We start from the raw sequence: 21,315 nt of genomic DNA on the forward strand, positions 1-21,315 counted from the left end.
TTTTATTGACTTGCCTTATAATCATGTTTATATTGGATATTTAAAATAGCTGGATATTTTTTTATACATTATGATATGTATTTTATTGGATACACACTGAAAAGTAAAGGCATGTTTCAAAGTACATATTTCAAGCACAAAACCCCTCAGAAGATCAGGTAGTTTATACAAACCTTGAAAAATGTAGAAATCTGAGTTGGATGAAAGAAAGCAAAATCAGAACACAAGCCTATCCTCTATACAGTTTGACTCATTTGAAAAGCAGAGTGTTGTTTACATACAATAAGAGAAATGGCTTGTCTTATACAAAAGCTGGATACAAAGCAAAAAATGCATGTATGAATACAGATAGTACTCAATTTACATCCACTCATTCAAGTTTGAAATTACAAAGGGAATTACAATCTATATCTAAAATTATGGCTACAGTATGCCTGACAGTCACATGAACAAAATTAGGGTGCTTTGCTATCTGCCACTCTTACTGCAGTTGCCCCTACCTGCCTATCTTCCCCTTCATCCCACCCTGCTGGGTCCCTTAGGCCTGCTTCCTGCCTCAATGGGTCCCATATCCTTGGGCTTCCTTCCCCCCCCCCCCGGTCATGACTTGTTCCACTTACCTTTTCCAATGATCACATTTCCCAGGGAGAAGCAGCTGATGTGCCATGTGGCTTTATCTACATAGAAGCCACGTGATGGCATCCTGGAAGTAGGTGCCATTTTGGAAGGTGGTGCAATTCTCACATTCTGAGAATTGCGGCCTCTCCCAAAAGGGTACCCATTTCAGGGATGGCATGAAGCAAGCTGTGTATAGGAAGGCTGAACAGCGGATAGACTGCTGCTTTTTCTGAAAAGTGATCTCTGAAGATCAACCTTTGGAAAAAAAGCTGATCTGTCATTTGGTCTTCCTATAAAAGGGCTGTGTGGTGCCATCCCAAAGTAGGTGCCATTTGGGGAGTGACAGAGGCCACTTTAAATCATCCTGGAGCAGGTGCCATTTTGGGAGTGGCCATAATTCTCAAATCCAAGAATTGTGGCCATTTCCCAAAAATGGCGCCTGCTTCTGGAATGACACTACAGTATATGGCTTCTGTATAGGAAAGCAGCTCAGCAGATCAGCTGCCTTTCTGAAAGGCAATCTTCAGAAAGAGCCTTTCAGAAAAAGCAGCCAGTCCACTATGCAGTGTTCCTATGCAGGGGTTGCTTTGGGTTATCCAACTTCCAAAATGGCACCTACTTCCAGGATGGTATCATACGGCTGCTGCACGATGAATCTCCTTGGGTAAGGTGGCTTTCAGAAAAAGTAAGTAGAGCAGGGTAGGGGGTTTCCAAGGATGTGGGATCCAGAGTGATGGGAAGCTGTTCAAGGGAGGCCTCCAGATTGGGGGGGGGGCTGGTCCAATGCAGGACAGGTGTGATTTGGGGAGGTGCTGTAATGTGGGCCTGTTTCTGGCCTCCCAGGACCTTTACCAGTCTCTAAGGGATCCATTAGTCCATTTAATAACCACAATGGAGAGATTGCATGGTGGTCATTAAGTGAGGCAATCATGTGGACTCAATTACAACCATAAATCCAGGCTTAGTTCTGGTCATAAGGCGAGGGCTACCTATACTGCACAGAGAGGTCCAGAGAAGACATTGTTCACGTGTTTCATTTCAAAAGTGCAAGGGACTGGAACTTTAGCTTATGTGACTTGTTGGAGGAGAAGAGGTCAATTGCCATCTCCCTGATCCACACTTTCGATGTTGCTGCTGCCATCTCCATGGTCCACACTTTTGATGTTGTTGCTGCCATCTCCCTGGTCCACACTTTCGATGTTGCTGCTGCCATCTCCATGGTCCACACTTTTGATGTTGTTGCTTCCATCTCCATGGTCCACACTTTCAATGTTGCTGCTGCTGCCGCCGCCTCCTACTGTAAAGTAACTACCTCTGCCCAGGCTAAAGCCACTTCTGTAGCCAAGACTGCTGCCAGCAGTCGAACTTCGTGAAATATGTGAAGAGATAACAGCTGCGGAAAAGAAGACACAGACTTAGGGAAGAGCCCAGGCATTTTCTGTTCTAAGAAAGACAGCTACTGGTACCTTGTAGAAATTACAAGAAGGGTAATCACTATGGACTCTGTCAAGTCCATCCTTCCTATAGGACCTTCAAACGTTCCCCAAAATTAAATGATTTTGAAACTTGTTTATTTATTTTATTTCTCAATAGTGGCAAACGTCAGATGAAAAAGTATGATGTACTTGCTTGAGATCAAATGCAAGAACTCTCTGGCCATAGGAGATCTGAGGATGAAATTACTAACATGTGAGATTTGGTGATGGATCAGAGTTCCTACCGATTTGTGTGTTGCTGTCTGAGGCCTGGAAAATTGGTTGAATTCTGTCCTATGGCATTCTACAGATGTTAAAAAAAAGTAGATAGAAATAGATGCAAATTTTCACCCCATACCTGTGGTACTATGTTGACATAATATACCAAGAACTTTGCTGTGCTACTGCTAGTGTAATTGCCCCAGTTATGATTGCAAAACCTACAACTGTAGGGGAAGAGACAGGGCAGGAGAGTGGAAGGACAGCACAAAGTGCAGTTTTCTCCATCTAAATAGAGGCAAGGAACCTCTTAATCAATACTGTACAGCAAAGATCCAATATATTCTTCACTATACTTACAGATGTTCACTGCACCAGCTGCATCATTTGACAATCTGTCAAGAAACAAAACAGAAGTCAAGCATGGGTAAGAATTCAAACATATTCTGAGTATATACAGCTGACTGAAAGAAAACCAATGTTGTTTGTCTATTGTTGCAAAGTCATCAAGTCCTTAGGGATACTGAAGGATGAACTTCATGGGAAAGAGGGTCAATGTGCCCACAGAACTAGATGCTAATGGGGATTGGATTTTTTTTTAATGGAGTTTGAGGACTTCCACCAAAAAATGGCAAGACCTGTAAAGATCTACTTAGATATGGGCTATCACTGACCGATATTCTTCTCCTTCCAGAAGCTTTCTGTAGGTGGCAATCTCAACATCTAGGGCCATCTTCACATTCAGTAGTGCCTGATAATCCTTGAGTTGTTTGGCCATATTTTGCTTGGCGTTCTGAAGACCATCCTCAAGTTCAGCCAGTTTCTGCCTTGCGTCTTTGAGTGCCTGTTCACCTCGGTCTTCTGCTTCAGCAATCTTTGCCTGTAGATTAGCACACTTAGGGGAGGAAGGAAAGAGAAATTAGCATAGTGGGTCTTCCCTTCAGAACAGAGCAAAATATCTTCAGTTATAATATCTCGTAAGCAGATATGATAATTTGTATTGGGCCAAGACCCATCCTTGGGCTTTTGTAGAAGCTTTAAAGGCACACCCAAAATGTCAAGGGCCACCTGCTTCAAACATTGTAAGAATAGATGGTATTAAAGAAATAATATGATTATGTGCAAGATATTCCAACTTTGGAAGAACCATTTTGAATATGAAATCATAGGGCTAGAAGGGATCTTGGACGTCTTCTAATTGAACCTCCTGCCCAAGTCAGGAGTCCTTATACCAAATGGTTGTCCATTTTTTTCTTGAAAGCCTCCAGTGATGAAGCACCCACAACTCTGAGAGGGAAATATTTAAGCTTGCAATCAAATGGGAAAATTTCAGTATCCTATATGGAACAATTGGTTTATTGTTTCATGACTAGTGAAAGGATTGCCTTCTTCCCAACAATTTCCAGGATAGTTAGTACAGTAGCAATGTCAGCCATCTTGCTTTATGCTTGACAGGATGAAGTACTGTCTACATGTAATCCTTGACTTACGACTGTTTGAAGTTATGACAGAATCCCCCCCCCCCAAGTTACTTCCAACCCAGTGTTGAAGTTATGATTGCAGGTGTGCTGCAGCTGCCCCTCTGCCTATCTGTCCCCCCCCCATCCTGCCCTCGGCCTGCTTCCCACCTCACCAGGCCCCTTAAACCCCATATGAATTGTGGTTCCTCTGAAAATGGTGCCTCCTTATGGGATGAAGTCACACAGCCCAGGGATGCTGTGGGGCAGAAAGGCCTGCACTTCTACTCAGTGCAAGCTCCAGGGCTTTTCTAAAGTGTGTGATTGGTGTGAGGAGGGTGTGGTGCCTAGTGAGGTGGGGAGCATGCCCAAGGTATGTGGGGACCCCAAGGGAGGGTGCCTCAGGGATCAGGGAGACCTTGGGAGAATCTGGCAAGCATTCCTAGGCCTACGCTAGGCCTCCCAGGGCCTCCCACACCTGAGGCACCCCATGCTCTGCTTAATGACAGCATCGGGGAAAGCTGGGGGAGGCATTAAGCAAGGCAATCAGAAAATTGTTAAGTGAGGGGATTACATCACCTTGCCTGACAACTGCAACAACTTGCAACGATAATGGGCAGGCGTCATTACTTGTCATGTGTCAAGGGTTCCCTGAATTGGAAAGTTGAAAGAAGTGTGCAGACCAGGGAAAAGATGACTGTTTGCAGTTGCATGTTAGCCAGGAAATTTACAGCTGTTTGAAAAAAATAATTGGTATGGGGACATTACGTGGATAAGCATCATAGATGCTGCGTTATACTTTGTTTTGCAGGCAGGTAATGTAAAGAGGTAGTTTGTCTATGTGTGTCCTATTGTGTTTCATCTATAGTGGTATCTCGGTATTCGACTACTTCAAAACTTGTCAAATTTGGTACTTGATACAAAAAAGTTGTCGGTACTCGCAGTTTCATTGGGATTTAGCCTGTTGCAAAAGGAAGAGGGCAATGATCAGAGGAGGTAGCATTATATTAAGGATGAAAAAGTAAAGTTTTTCAACTAGGGAGCATAGTATGATCATAACTTTGGGAGAATGCAGTGACCTACCTGCTTTTTCACACTTTCAATTTCAGCCTTTACTCTCTGGACATGTCGGTTAAGTTCTGTAATCTCATGCTTGGCGTTACGAAGATCATCACTGTGCCTTCCAGCAGTACTCTGGAGTTCCTCATACTAAAAAAAAAAAAAAAAAAAAAAAAAAAAATGGTGGAAAGCAATCACCATAAGTTAATTATTATTTAACTACATGAATCAGTTTTATTCATTTCTGAAAGTATATCTATGTGTTTGTCTATCAGACTCCCTCAGTCTGGTGCTTTAGTGTGCTTTGTCAGTTGTCATTGGCAATGCTAGCTGAGAAGTAGGGAGAGTGCCCTTGAGGTCACCAGGTTGGGAAAGCAGGCATGTAAACACTGAAGCAAATTGAAAGAGAACTAGGAGGGAATCAGATTTTCAACCCTTGTACTCTACAAGAGGCCAGAGTGGCATGCAGTTTCTCTGACTACTAATAGATTTACAATAAACGATTGGTGGGACAATGAGAAAGGAGAAGAGGCAATGTCCATTCATTACCTGGCTTTGTTAATTCCAATTCTGGAAGAAAACACTTGACCTCCTCTTACAGCTAACTCAGTGTAATAACTCACCCACCCGACTCCCTTGGTGATGATTCACCTTGCTTTGATACCAAGCTTCAGCCTCAGCCCGGCTTTTCTTTGCAATGTCTTCATACTGGGCTTTGACTTCAGCAATGATGCTGTCGAGGTCCAGGTAGCGATTGTTGTCCATGGACAAAATCACAGAAGTGTCCGAGATCTGCCTCTGTAGGTCTGCCAGTTCCTGCACATGTTATAGGAATAGTCCACTCAGAAAACATACATAAAATGGTCAGGCCTTGGCAAGTACCTAATTCAAAATTTAGAGCAAATGATCCTTTCTATTAGTAGGTAAGTAAGGAAATTGGAAGGGGTGTTCATTTTTCATAATTTCTTTTTTTTCCCAAATAACTTTCAACTTTTTTCTAAGGGTCACATTCATTGATCGAAAATACAGTTGACCAGAAAGAACAGATTGGGATGAGAGCTGTTAAAAAATGTCTATAGAAAATCCAAATAACTGCACAGGGCAATAGAATCCCCAGCACTGTTTTCCTAAAAAATCGTCTTTGTCCTCCAACTTGTTAAATTTAAGAATCTATAGCCTAGGTACAATCAATTATTTGAAACTTGTACAAGAGAGTTTTGGGGTTACAAAATACTTGATCAATGTTTTTGTCTAATGAGAGCATTTATCTTTAGCTCTTCGGGTTCTGGAACTGCAGAATTTCTTACATAACTCTTAATTCTGAACCTATTTTTTAACTCTTAATGTTCTTTAAATTACTTTAGGGATTTTCAACATCTTTTGAGTTTAATTTATCCTTCCTTCCTTCCTTCCTTCCTTCCTTCCTTCCTTCCTTCCTTCCTTCCCTCCCTTCTTCCCTCCCTTCCTTCTTTCCTTCCTCCCTGAAAATATGCTACAAATTTCTTTTTTTAGCAAACTTGTTTATCTAGGGTCAAGAGAGAGGGGACTTCTCACAATGAAACTACTTCAGGATTGTAAATGAATACTGTAGCTATCTTTTTGGCAGGACATTTACATTGCATAATAGAACACAGTTCAAAGAAAATACTATTGAGGCTTACCATTTCATGTAGGACTCTGAGGAAATCAATCTCCTCAACTAAAGATTGTAATTTAGTTTCTAGTTCTGGTTTGTTCATGTAGGTAGCATCCACTTCCTAAAAAGAAAACACTGGATTTAAGGGCAAGAAGTTAAAGCACTTCAGTTATTAATCAATTATTACTTGAGTATTATTCAATATTAAAATACATGTACACACACACACACACATATATATAGTATGTACAGTATATATGTATGTGTGTATGTATGTACAGTATGTATGTATGTATATTCTAATTGAGATTATACTTGTTTCTGGGATAGTCCCACCTTTTAACATCATAGCAAGGGCTGCCTTTTTGCAAAGTGTTCACACTGCATGCAGACTCTCACCTTCTTGAGGATTACAAAGTCATTTTCTGCTTCCATACGCTTATTGATCTCATCTTCATACCTAGTTGGGCCAGTGGAGGAGGAAAAAAAATAACACCTTAGAGAAATCTGGTAAAGATGCTGCACAGCTTGAAAGTTTTTAAAAGGATCCTGATACTATCCCCGATTCTCAGGTGTGGCTGGTCAATCATAACAAAGCCGTATGGCTTAGGCCTGCCATAGTTGGTCTGGACAATCATCTGCAAATAGCAGTTCTGTGGTTCTCTGTGTCAATGTAATGGTCATCTGAATTTGTGCAACCCAGGAATATTAACTATGCTGAGATCAGGGAATTGAAATCCATGTACATGCAGAGCACCTGATGGCCAAGAGCCAACATATGGTTCTTTTACCCCCTCACACCTAGCCGGTAAATCACCTTGGCACTTTTGTTTTTAACAGAGCCTGTTGTGAGATCTTTAGGTGCAATGAGCTGTGTGAGATCCTTAGCTGCAGTATAAGCAAAGAGTATAAAAGAGGGAGCAAATTTGAAGACATTAAGAGCCAGCTGGGGTTAGTAGTTAAAGCACCAGACTAGTAATTGAGAGATTGTGCCTTTAAGTCCCATCTTAGGTATAAAACAAATTCAATGATTCTGGACCAGTTACTCTCAACTCTAGGAAGCAAGTAATGGCAAACTACTTCTGGAAAATCTTGCCAAGAAACCACAGGGACCAGTCCAGGCATAACCCCCCCCCTCCCGATTTGCTGGCACAAACATGCATAAAAGAGGGAGTAAGATGAAAGTCTTACTTGCTCCTGTAATCCTCAACAAGGTTTTGGGTGGTATGTAGCTCTCCATCCAGCCTTACTTTCTCCTTCTCCAGATCATTCAGCCTTATTCTAAGATTGTTGATGTAAGCCTCAAAAAGTGGCTCAATGTTACTTTTCACAGTTTTCTGGTCATGTTCCTGTAGCAGAGTCCATTTTGTTTCCAGCACTTTATTCTGTTGCTCAAGAAAACGCACCTGGAGGAAGAAAGACACAGAATTTTTTTGAGGGGAGGGGGGATTAAATGATAACTTGAGAAACATTTTAGAGGATTTATCTTGATTTGTTCTTGAGCGGATTGTAAATGTTACTCTTTCTTCTTTTAATATCCTGGATATATACATAATATATTAAGGGAAAGTGAATTGGAAAAAGATGTGCATTATTTTAAAACTGGAGAAATAACCATCAGTAACATGCTATGCTTACGGTACTATTCTCATAATTGAAAATGCAATGGATTAGAAGATCTTGTAAGAAAAGTCAAGCTAATACATTCCATGTGATACTATAATAACAGAAACTGGATTCTGAAGAAATAAGATAGAAAAAGAGTATTGCCATTTTTTGAAATTTTGTGTTGGAGAAAATTGAGAATATCATGGACAGCAAAGAAAAAAACCCAATCGATCATCAAACAAATCAACCAAAAGTTTTCACTCAAGAGGCAAATAACCAGGCTGAATTTATCCTATTTTGGACACATTATGCAAAGGTCTAACTCCCTGAAGCAGTTTCTAATCTTGAGAAATGTGGAAGAAAAGACTAGCAGCACATTTACAGAGGTAATGAGTTCATCTATTGGAAGATCTGAGGATCCAGTTGGAACAGCTTGCCTCCAGAAATCGTGGGCACTCCATCACTGGAGATTTTTAAGAACAGGCTAGACAGTCACTTGTCTGAGATGGTATAGGTCCTCCTGCTTGAGCAAGGGGGCTGGACTAGAAGACCTCCAAGGGCCCTTCCAACTCTATTCTATTCTAAACCTGGAGAAAAATCTATGTATTTTTTGTAGTATGTAGTGTATGTAGTGTTGCTAAGAGTCAGTACTAACTTATGATGTACAACTCTCAAGCCTTATTCTGTATATATTTTGAATGGGATACCTACCTATTCCACATCCCATATTACTCATCAACAGTCAGTTCTCTGTATATATTATAAGCTACATTTCTCTAGGATAAAGACTTATAATCATGCCTGCCAAAATGATTTCATGAGCTTCATATACCACTTATTTCTTAAAAATACAATTTATGCATAAAGGATAATGATGAAGCCATTCTGATTAGCTCTCATTTTTTCTGTCACTATTATATAGTGTGAAACTATTGACCTACTGAGAATCATTTTAGAGAAAATAAGTTAACTTTTCCTTATAGCATTACTCTAGTCAAGTTGCTGTTGCAAATGCAGCAAGACCAGGCAAAAATTGGCAGCTCTGTAATTTCATTTAGGTGGTGCCAGCTAGTAATAAATAACAGCTGTAATGACACAAGCAAAAATTGCAAAAGGAGTTGTAGGAAAGGCTCTTGAGCTCTTTCCCCAATTCATTGCATCCTGAAATAACAAAGCATTTATTTATTCTCACCTTATCAATGAAGGAGGCAAACTTGTTGTTGAGTATCTTGATCTGTTCTCCTTCTTCTTTGCGGACTTTCTCTATGGTGGGGTCAATCTCCAGCTTGAGAGGCACCAACAGGTTAGGATTGACAGTTACTTTTTGGATTCCACCTGGTGGGCAAACTGGGAAGCAAGAGTCCCCTCTTCCTCCACCAAAACCAGCTCCACCTAGCCCATAGCCTCCACCAATACCACCACCAACAGCATAGCCATTACAAACTCCACCACCGTACCCATAGCCTCCACTGATGCCACTGCCATAACTGCCTCCAACTGCAATCCTCTTGGATGCACCAAGATTGTAAAGGCTTTGGCTACCAAAACCAGCCCCACCGGCCTGGCCCCAGCCAGCACGTCCAATGCCACAGTTTCCACCTCTGCCCACACTTTGTGAGCTCCAGTTGGTGCGACACAAGTTAGGTAGGATGGCAGATGAGTTACTGAAGCCTCTCCTCTGAATTCTGATGTTGGCTCGGTGAGACATTTTAGTTGGTGAAGATCTTGAGAACAAAGATGCAGAAAGACGTACAGAGAGGAAGAGAGGACACAGTCTGTGAAGTAGAGGCAAGTGTAGGTGTGAGCTCTAGATTTTAAGGTTTCTTCTTTTATTTATATTGTCAAGGAAGTGGGATTGGTTGTGATTGCAGTTGATCAACTTTCTGATTAATGTTGCTGGGCATGCCCTAAGGCTTTCTGAATTGTGACATCACTGTTTTGTCATACACACTCCACACTAAGGCTAAAGGGTGATGCAAGTCCAGGGTTCTCAATATTTTTTTGCTCGTGGCCCTCTTCTGAGCCTGATTTCTCTCTGGCTCCCCCTCATAGCTGCTTTTACTTATTGTAGATTTATTTACAATACAATATCATAAATTGTAGTAATTTTCAGTATTTATGCTGCTGAGATTAGCACGAAGAGTGAAATGTCTAACAATCCATTGGTTATTTGCCCGGCAGTTAAATTTGGGTGGTTGTTTCAGAAACCTACTGTGATCCCTTAGATCCCACCAGTGATCTAAGCCATTGTTAGTTGTCATTTCAGAATAATAATTTCCTCAAGCTTTCTGGGAGTTGAAGTGCACGAGTCATAAAAGAGCCAAGGTTGCCTACCCCTGCCCTAGATGATGAAGATGGGCCAGGGAATTGGGTTTAATTTGTGATCAAGCTAGAGAACAAGAACTGATGAGAGGCTGTGCTCCAAATCAGTTCCTCGTGCCTTGTGAGGATGATGGTTTTTTCATTTGTCACTTTCCAGGAAAAAAAAATCACCACAGGGATGGAGGCACCCCACCTTTGATATCTAAATGCAAAGCAGAATAAAGTTTCAAACCATTAGGAGGAAAACTGGCTCTGGAATAGTATCTTCCCCAAGTTGGAGATGCTTTGCAAAACTTGAACTACAGACTTATCCAAGGTTTGTAATGCTAGGCAAGTAGGCCGTTGAAAGGCTTGTCTTTAAGGGAGAATTGGTGGGAAGCAATGACCATATCCTGTATCTTTCACTTGCACCACAAGTTGAGGGGTGAGGGAGAGATCCAGGTTCTTGAACCATCCAGAACAGCAGAATTGTTCTATAGTCTGTTCTCTATAGATGCAGCCTAGAGTCAACCATTACATGACTTGTTTGCTTTGAACCTAGCATGCTCTGTTTAATTGAGTATTGTGAATATTTGCAAACCATGATTTATGGCTTAGTACATAAATGGCTTGTGAGTTGCATACCATGGGTAAGGACTTATCATCATGGTAAACCTATCAGTTGTTGCTTTTAAATTTATTGTAACAAGTTAAAAAACACACACACAAACAAAACAAAAACAAAAATGTGAAGAAGAAAAAAAAACAAAAGTTAAAAAACAAAAGCAAGCCAGACTAATCAATATATATCACATATCCAATATTAGAAAATACTTATACATTTCTGAATCTGAATTGAAGAGAATATTCTTGAACCCACTAGTTGTGGCTTATTGAATAAAATATCCTCAAGCAAAACTTGAACAATACCATTTGTGAATCTAGTCAGAAATGGATGTTCTGTTTTACCCATTTAAATTGCTTCCAGCCTGTCTTTTTAATCAACTGAATCTCAAAGTCCCAGTCCCAGAGATAAGTTAAAAATAATAATGTCGGTAGAATCCTGGCAACCCTGCATAAGGTTGCCACACATCCAGGCATTTATGAAATAATTTTAAAAAGCAACTCCTCAGCAGAAATTGTGTTGGCAGAGGCCTGGTGCCATCACTCTTGCAGCATGTGAAGCAATTCAATAATCAAAAAATAAACATTGCAATCATATTTATTGAAATTTAAAGGGAGCGGGTCAATCTCGATTCTTAGCAATTTTATGAACAGCTCAGTAATCTGCCATTGACCATCCATAAGCGCAACCAATGTACTTTCCATCCTGTACCCAGATCAGACTGCCAAAGGTCCAGATAACCTGGATCCCTGTGAGTGCTTTGCAACTAAACTTCTATTACATTCTCACTACTATTGTCTGCTTTAATTAGCTAGGTGGGGCAGGAGGCCAAGCCACAAGTGATGGAATTAAACTAACACAGTGATTCTGGGCACGTCTTCAGACTCACAGGTTCAAAAGCTTCCAAGTAACACCACTGAACAGCACCTTTATCATCTCAGTAGACTTTGTACATTTGGAGAAAATGTGATTTTATCCATGAAATAGTCTACCAGGCAACTTCAACTTGCGCTGACTGGATTTTCAGGCTTCCCCAAAAGGTTCCAGGACACTTTAAGAAGTGCAGCCATTTGGTGTTTTGCAGCTGTCATAAGGACAGAGAAGTACAGTAGTAGTTATATTTCACTATTGCCAACAATTCTCTTGAATCTGGATGCTTACTCTTCTGCACTACCATTTCTGCACTAGCTTTTTGTTTTGTGCCAGCATCACTGCACCATTTCATTGAGCTCCAGAATAAAACAAAGAACTGCCTGAGACATAGGGTAGGGGAGAGGCTGCTCAGGAGTAACCAGGTTGAGTACCCTAATTGCTTCCACATTCTAGAGGTCAGCAAGGTGGCAACAGAAACATCTTACAAATTGCTTGGAAATTCTCCAAGTGCCAGCAAGAAATTTGCTGAATCATTAGATGTGTGGGGTGGACCACCTTAATAGGGCCTGCCTCCCTGCGGAGATTGATGATTTTAGTTAACATCATTGTCACAAGGAAGTGATCTGTCCATGATATGGATGGAAAATTCCCCCAGAAGCATATCACAGTATACATTTGCCACAACATATCCTCTTCCCTGCAAAAAATGAATTTGACCTCCATGAATAGGAACACTTCCTCCCCCCCCCCCGCCCTTCCATGGGCCATCTCTTCATTCAGGTAAGTCTTAGTATTGTGATCCCTTTGAAGTACGCCAGACCAGGAAAATGACTCTACAGGTTTGACTGGAACAATATATTGACACTGGCTATAGTAACAGAAACCTTGAAAACCTGCATGCATTTTCCCTCCTCTCCTTACATCCCAGAGAGTTAGGGCAAAGCCAGGCTGAGTTTCTTTCTAATGTTTTCTTTGTTTCTTGAACTTAGACCATGTTTTTCTACAATTTTAGTAATGTCTCTGGATACCTTTTCCAAGTTGTCAATGTGGTCCTCCATTGTAATACACGGCAATTCTCTGGTGTGGCTGGTTTTATTACCAGTGGTATTCAGTAGCATGATCCTGAGCCCAGAGTGCCCAGTAATCTAGTTCCTGAGTAGAGATTGTGAGGCTGGAAGTAAAGATGGGAATTGAATCTCTTGTATCAGCCTGGCTGTGGGGGCTCTGAGGTAAGCAGGTGTAAGGTGCGTGGGGCAGCTCCACCCTCACACCTGCCTCGCCTTAACTCGTGGCAGTGGCACTGGTGCGATGCATGCTCTCCTGCCCCATTGTGGCAGTGAGCAATCAGACAGTGGGATGGAGTGGGTGGGCTCTTAACTAGGGCTTATTTTTGGGGTAGGGCTTATATTAGGCACATGCCAAAAATCAGACTAGGGTTTATTTTCTCTGTGGGTCTTATTTTAGGGGAAACACAGTATTTCATTTTTCAATCAGTTTGCATGGTTGGCTTGTCTACTTATAGTCACTGTTTCCACTCCGTGAACAAGATGGTTAGAATGAACAACTGTGTGGAGTTTGTTTAAAGCTTATTGTATTATCTGCAGAGTAGTTCTAGTCACAGCTGAAAGTAGAGTATTCCTCTCATTTTTTGGGGTGGTGGTGGTGTTTATTGTAGTACCGAAAATACCTTGAGACTATTCAGCAAGCTAAAAGTATCTACATTTTGGGGATAAAATATCAGTGAGTCTTGTTGAAGCCAGAATTAGGGCTTATTATGATGATTTAATGCACTCCTACATTGGGAAGCACTGTTCTTAGACATTAGCCAATCTTGGCCTGCTTTTAAGGCTCAGGAACTCTCATTCAGCGATTCCTTCTTTTTTTTAGGCAACATTCGAAAGAAACTGATATATAGTTGAAGTGGGCATATAATTGAGATCTCAGAAATCATTAATTGAATTGCTCCTCCATTAATTATCTTCATAAGATGTAACTAGAAATTTTGCATTTTGTACTTTTTTTTTACTTGGATCTGTTTGAGATTGGAGAGACCTATATGTCCAGTAAAAAAAAACCCCAAAACCAGAAACATCCTATTTTGAGAAAGAGGTGATCTATGCAGGAAGTTTCTCAGACAGATGTCTAATTGATTACACCTTGACATTTTTTTTTAACTGCTATACTGCAGTTTTACTTTTTACAATCTCTTTTGCCTTGCAGCCCCCAACTAGGGGCGTTAAGTAGGCTCAAGTCGCAACTGAGAAACATTACAAATCCAAATTTCTTTTTCTGACAAAAAATGTCAAGGTGTAATCAATTAGACATCTGTCTGAGAAACTTCCTGCATATACTCCCTTGACTCAGCTGGCAAAGAGGGAGGAGAGCCTGTGGCTTGGTGGTTAAATCACTGCCTAGTATATAAACTGCCCAGGTTCGAATCCCATAAAGGGTGTGGCTAACTGACGAGAGCAGAATGAGCTCGAAATGGCCATCTTAGTCTCCCAATTTAATTCTTTAATTCTTTGTCAGAAAAAGAAATTTGGATATATATATATATATATATATATATATATATATATATATATATATATATATATATATGAGTAATAATATTAAAAATATGAACCCTGGGTATATTCATGTTTAAAATAAAATGAGCACCAAGGTAGTTAAAACTATAAAAGTTTAATTTAAAAACGCCAAGCTTTCGCCGTCACCTGCCGGCATCATCAGGGCTTAAAACGCCAGAGAGTGGGAGAGTCTCTTATAAGCAAGCCAGAGTCTGCGCCCGGCTCCTTGATCTCGTTATCGGACCTAATTGGATAGATTGTACTCCGGTGATCCGTTTCTTCCTGCACCCCTTATCTACGTGTATGTCCTCATTTGCCTTCTTTTCCTTGGATTCTAGGGTGGGTGGGGCAACCTCCCTATCTCCCTGGTTGCCCCCCTCCTTTGATCCATTCTCTCCCTCAGGTTTGTGTGGTGGTTTGCATTTCCCTTTCCTCTTTTTCCAATCCACATCCATGCAGCTATTCTCTCTACGAGTGCTTTCTCTTTCTTCCCTAACGCCTCCCCCTCATGCCTAGTTGTTACTAAGATGGTCATGTGTAACATTCTGGGCTGCCTGGGTTACAGCAGTAAATTGGGGTAGTTCGGTAAGCTGTTTATCCATGTGATAAGCCTCGTAAGTATAGTCATGCACAGTCATCATGCCCCTCCCCCCTTTTTTGTCTTCTGCATCCTTCCTCCACACATTACAATCGGGATCACCGATGTGGGGGGAGGTGGGATTATGGTCTCCTCGAACGTCATGACGTTCATCTTCTGCTCCCCTCCTCCCTCCAATGCTTCTCGTTCTTGCATGCGTGTGGTACAGGTCTTTAGAGTCAATGGGTGCTGCTGATACGGGGTGCAGCAAGATGATTTCACAAGCCCCACCCCCCCACGTGTTCTTCCGTCCAGGTTCACTCTTCTCCCTGCTTCTCGGGATATCCATCCACTCGTCATTACACTCAGAGCCGTATGCTCCATGCGTTCCCGATTTGGTTGGTGTTGCTGGTCGGGGGAGTTGTCCTGTCTTCTTTGGATCGGTCATCTGCTTTCTCTCAAGCTGTAAGTGAGGTGTCAGTCCTGATAATCTCCTCCCATCTCCATCTGCGATGTTTTCCTGCGCACCAATTGGGATGTCCCCGGTGTCCATAATACGGGGATTCTGGGCTTTGATTTTCGCCGCCCTCCTAGCCTTTTGGAAGTGTGTCAGTACTGTGGGGGTGGTGGGGGTTTTCGGATGTTGCTCTTTCCCCTCTAGGTTATTCACAATTTGTCAGGGGATTGGCATATCTTCCTTGGTTTCTCTACTGAACATGCCATTGAGCTGTCGGTAACGGGATGGGCAACTGGCCGCACTCCATAATCTTAATGCCAAATGTGCTGAGCAGAGGTCAATGTGCCGGTTATTATCAGGATTGACACCTCACTTACAGCTTGAGAGAAAGCAGCTGACCGATCCAAAGAAGACGGGACGACTCCCCCGACCAGCAACACCAACCGAATCGGGAACGCATGGAGCATACGGCACTGAGTGTAATGACGAGTGGATGCATATCCCGAGGTGATTGTATGCGGGGCGATGGAGAAGTTGCACACGGGGAAGGGGGGAAGACCTTGGTCCTGAATCCACTTAATCCCGAAGCTACCGATCGAGTGGCGTGTGAGGGAATGCGAACCAGGAACAAAAGAATGTGTATTAAGGGAGGTATGCTTGGGTTACATTCTGAACAGCTGGGGCCGATGACGCGCTCTAAGAGCCGGAAGCAGATGCTTGATAACGGTATATAGGTCTCCTCTCAGTACTTGCCTTTTAACCCTGACGATGTCAAGTGTATTTTGACGAAAGCTAGGTTGATTGATTAAATTTTATTCTCTTAAAGTATTCTCTTGGTGATCGTTATTTTAATAGTATGGATATTCCCAAGAGTCATATTTTTAGCTTTCGCCGTCCCTGCCGGCATCATCAGGGCTGGAACGCCAGAAAGTGTGAGAGTTTTTTATAGGCAAGTCAGAGTCTGCGCCCGGCTCCTCGATCTCGTCACCGGGCCTGATTGATTCAACTGCGCTTGATTGGTTTGTTTCTTCCTATTCCTCTTAGTTTCGTGTGTGTTGTCGTCTCTCCTCCCACCCACCCCAGAATCGAAAGAAAGGAGGAGAGACGACAACACACACGTAACTAAGAGGAATAGGAAGAAACAAACCAATCAAGCGCAGTTGAATCAATTAGGCCCGGTGACGAGATCGAGGAGCCGGGCGCAGACTCTGACTTGCCTATAAAAAACTCTCACACTTTCTGGCGCTCTAGCCCTGATGATGCCGGCAGGGACGGCGAAAGCTTGGCGCTTTTTAATTAAACTTTTATAGTTTTACTACCCTGGTGTTCATTTTATTTCTTGATATATATATATATATATATATATATATATATATATATATATATATATATATATATAGTGCCTTTGAGTCCGTTCTTCACTCTTGGTGACTGCCTGAAAGAATCCCTGCAGTTTTCTTAGCAAGCTTATTCAGAAATGTTTTCCAGATAGTAGTATCTGTGAGAAGGATCTTGCAGACTTAGTGGATAATCACTTAAATATGAGCCAGCAGTGTACAGCAGCTGCCAAAAAAGCCAACACAGTTCTGGGCTTCATTAACAGAGGGATAGAATCAAGATCACGTGAAGTGTTAATACCATTTTATAATGCCTTGGTAAGATCACATTTGGAATACTGCATTCAGTTTTGGTTACCACGATGTAAAAAAGATGTTGAGACTCTAGAAAGAGTACAGAGAAGAGCAATGAAGATGATTAGGGGACTGGAGGCTAAAACATATAAAGAATGGTTGCTGGAATTGGGCATGTCTAGTTTAATGAAGAGAAGGATGAGGAGTGACATGATAGCAGTGTTCCAATATCTCAGGGGTTGCCACAAAGAAGAGGGCAGGTCAACTATTCTGCAAAACACCTGAAGGCAGGACAAGAAGCAACAGATGGAAACCAATCAAAGAGAGAAGCAACCTAGAACTAGGGAGACATTTCTGACAGTTAGAACAGTTAATCAGTGGAAACAACCTGCCTCCAAAAGTTGTGAATGCTCCAACACTGGAAGTTTTAAAGAAGAGACTGGACAACCATTTGTCTGAAATGGTATAGGGCAGGGGTGTCAAACTGCACCCACCCCATTGCTGGCAATGGCAGAAAAGTTGCGATACATTGCAACATGTCATGTGATATTGCGAGTTTGACACCCTGGTATAGAGTTTCCTGCCTGAGCAGGGGCTTGGATGAAGACCTCCAAGGTCCCTTCTAAATTTTTTTTATTATTATTATTATTGTTGTTGTCGTTGTTATTGTTTAGTACAACGGTATTGGTGATTATTAGTAGTGGTAAATTAGTTCCAGAGGCAACACATTTTTTGCTGTGAAATATTTATGCTCTGCAGGCATCCCAGAGGAAGTTGATTAACCACTGTGAGAAAAGAAAGCTGAATCCATATAGCACAGTGGTTCTCAACCTTTTTAATGCCACAACACCCAACCGATCGTAAGTCGAGGACTACTCAACTGGTCGTAAGTCGAGGACTACTCAACTGGTGCAGCACCGTTTGCAGAATGGGACTTTTGGCGGGCTCAGCAGGGCAGAGACAGCCTGGACAATTCCTATTGGCTTTTGAAAGCCAATAGAATTAGACTCTATTCAAGAGAGTCTATTCTATTGGCTTTCAAAAGCCAATAGAATAAAAGGGAGTAGCACAGCTAAGCAAAAGGGGGGAAAATGGCGGACTACATTGTTTGGCGACCCCCATGAAATGGTCGTTCGACCCCAAATGGGGTCCCGACCCACAGGTTGAGAACCACTGATATAGCATCTCATGCAATATTATAACCAATATTGATACTATATTAAAAGGTTACTCAGTGTAGAAAACAACTTGGCACATCACCAACACACTGATGCATTCTTCCAGAGCAGATTACTTTCACTTATCTGAAGGATTCCATGCTCCAGAATGATAGATGATAGATGTCTTCTGATACATTTGCAAGAAGTAGCAAAAGCTTCTCACCGCTGTAAGCGATTTATTGTGTGGATGTGATTCAAGAAAACTGCTTCCTTAATACAATGTGACCTGAACTGTCAGAGAGGGGAGGAAAAATTTCACTCTTTAAATTATCTGCTTCCTGCCATTTTTTCAGCTTTCTTTTTATCTTACTGTTTGCTAATGCCTCATAAAGTTAATATTAGAGAATGCAATGACTGTGGTGTTTTGCTTTGTTGGGTTTCTCAGCTGGAACCTGACAGGTCCATTCTGACCTGGATACTGTTGGCTTTTCACCTGGACTAGTAAAAGAAGCACACATGGTGAACAAAATGGAGCACTGTGGAACTCCAGAATATAAATGATGGAATTAAACAGACATCCCCCAACAGCGCCTTTTGGAAGTGGTCCATTAATGAGTAGAAGACACTCAGGAGAACGGACAAGATTGCAATCTACCTTTCTCATAGGAAACATCATTCTACAGGGCAAAAGGTTTCTGCGCCAAATTACACCCAAACCTCAACACAAATGGATCTAATTAATCAATTTTCTCTAACAGTATCTGCATCTGATCAGGCACAAATGTTCAAGTGGCTTGGCCAAGAAGGGAATGTTGGCTACCAACCTATAATTATGGGATCCAATTATATGTTTTTCAGAAGTGGTCTTGCTAAAGCTTCCTTTAATGAGGATGGGACCATTCCTTTTCCCACAGTTAGGGTATGGGTGGAATGAATAACAGAATGGATGACATTCTTGACTCAGATAAAGTCACTCTTGCTAGGCAAGGTAATTAGCTATAAGAGGCAAGTGACTTATAATCATACTATTGGCCAAACTCAACATTTTTTTCTCTCATCATCCAACCTTAATAAGTGAAAGTGACCTAGAATATTCTTATAGATAGGGCTTATTATAATGCCTGTTTTGTGGAGATGAGATAGGCAAAAAAAAAAAAAAAAGCAATAATGCAATACTACGTAAAAGAACTGTTCTAAGTGGTTCAGGTTTGGGGATGAACCGTAATCTCTGGCAGGATGGCAATACTCTGAGGACAATTAATGCAACATGTTAACACTCTGCAGTTTTTGTGAGTGGGATAGGATGGGGTGGGTGGAATGGGATGGCACAGCATGGCACGGCACAGCACGGCACAGCACAAAACATAATCGAATATAGAATAGTTTATTGGCTAAGTGTAATTTGACACGCAAGGAATTTGCCTCCAGTGCAGAAGCTCTCAGTGTACATACAAACAACAAAGTAATATAAATTTCCTTAGACATAAGATAGTATTGTGAAAATTAGGTGTTCAGCAGTAATTATCTAGCAGTTTTAATTTTTTTTCATATTTTGGCTACCATTATTGTACTTTAAAATCATAGTAAACTCTTCTGATAAGCTAGATCAGTGGTTCTCAACCTGTGGGTCGGGACCCCATTTGGGGTCGAATGACCATTTCACGGGGGTCGCCAAACCACACTGTCTGCCATTTTTTTCCCTTTTCCCTAGCTGTCCTACTCCCTCTTATTGGTGGCCACACCCACTTGGGGGTCACCACAACATGGGGAACTGTATTATGGGGTCACGGCATTAGAAAGGTTGAGAATCACTGAGCTAGATGCTAAACTGATAAACATACATATTGGCATATGTACATAATATACAAAATGGATTTTTCTTTCATTCTGAAAAAAGGTACATTCTATTCAATTCAATATTCAGTATGACTTTCAAATATTGCTTCTTTATTGTCATGTGCAAAATTAAGAGGACTTTAGAAGGGTTGAAGAAAATCCAAGATCTATTCTGTTGTTCTTATAGTTTTTACCTGAAGGATTATTTAATATTTTGCTCAAATACTTGGTTGTGTATTTATACAAATATTAACTGACATCATCCAATTCACTTTTGTGCAAAGAAAATATAGACTTTCAGATTAACCTAATCAACAAATGTGGGAATATACAGCTGTATATTGTAAGGACATTGAAATATGAGATTAGAAAGTATTATTTAGCTTTTGAATAATTTATGTTTAAGGTAATGATTAGAACTGTTGTTTTGTTCTGCTTTTATATATGGGAGTTAAAGTATTTAAAATTTTGTTCTTTGAATGTATTTATAATTGTTTGATGTTTATTTAAGTTGTAAGTTTTTTTTTTAGTTTTTATTAACCCTGTATTCAGCTCTGGGAAGGAGGGGGGAGGGTGATGGGGGGATTGGGGGTGGGTGGATTATTTTATTGTAAAACTGTAAAAATTTTCAATAAAAAAAGAAAGAAACCTGCTTCCTTCAGCTTCTTATGTGGTTAAATTAAGTCATAGCAGCAGTGCTTTTTTTTGTAAGAAAAAAGGTGCCGGAACTCACATCTTGTTAATCTTTTATATAAAAAAATTATATATTCAGTTCTTAGCAGGACCGGTGATTGAAAAGTAATTAGTATTTTTTTTTTATTTTTAAATTTGGGGTCACATTTTTACACTAAAAACTTAAAAAAGATTTTCAATTCACCAACGATTTTTTAAAATAAAGAAATGATTTACCTTTCGCACGTAGTCGATCACTGTACACACACCCACATGAATGAATCATAACGGTCGCTGGCCACAGAAAGCACTCAGCGTGTGACAACACAACCAATCACAAGCTGAGCAGTGCCACAAGCCGAGCAGCATCATCACAACCAGCGCAGACGAAGTATGCATGCATTGGACTCAACACACAAGCAACCCGCATGCACTGTTTTAATGATTTTGCCTCTGATCTGCTACGCTTGACAGGGCGATTCAAGTTCATGTGGACCAAACATCAAATTTTCAAAAGTTACGTTTAAAACTTGGAAAAATC

The 21,315-nt window shown here is 41.1% G+C and overlaps 1 protein-coding gene across 1 annotated transcript; it reads right to left on the reverse strand.

The window, feature by feature from the left end:
* Positions 1-64: 64 nt before the first annotated feature.
* LOC120302946 (keratin, type II cytoskeletal 6A-like) lies at positions 65-9,963 on the reverse strand. The gene is made up of 9 exons (XM_039331974.1): positions 9,265-9,963; positions 7,656-7,870; positions 6,864-6,924; positions 6,490-6,585; positions 5,480-5,644; positions 4,853-4,978; positions 2,987-3,207; positions 2,673-2,707; positions 65-2,011 (listed from the first exon to the last, which is right to left on the reverse strand). Exons 1-9 carry the CDS (start codon positions 9,778-9,780, stop codon positions 1,713-1,715), a joined length of 1,734 nt encoding a protein of 577 aa, XP_039187908.1. The 5' UTR covers positions 9,781-9,963; the 3' UTR covers positions 65-1,712.
* Between the last annotated feature and the right edge of the window lie 11,352 nt (positions 9,964-21,315).

This window comes from Crotalus tigris, unplaced genomic scaffold (genome assembly GCF_016545835.1).
Source record: "Crotalus tigris isolate CLP2741 ecotype Arizona unplaced genomic scaffold, ASM1654583v1 scf7180000024441.2113493, whole genome shotgun sequence".
Taxonomy (NCBI): domain Eukaryota; kingdom Metazoa; phylum Chordata; class Lepidosauria; order Squamata; family Viperidae; genus Crotalus; species Crotalus tigris.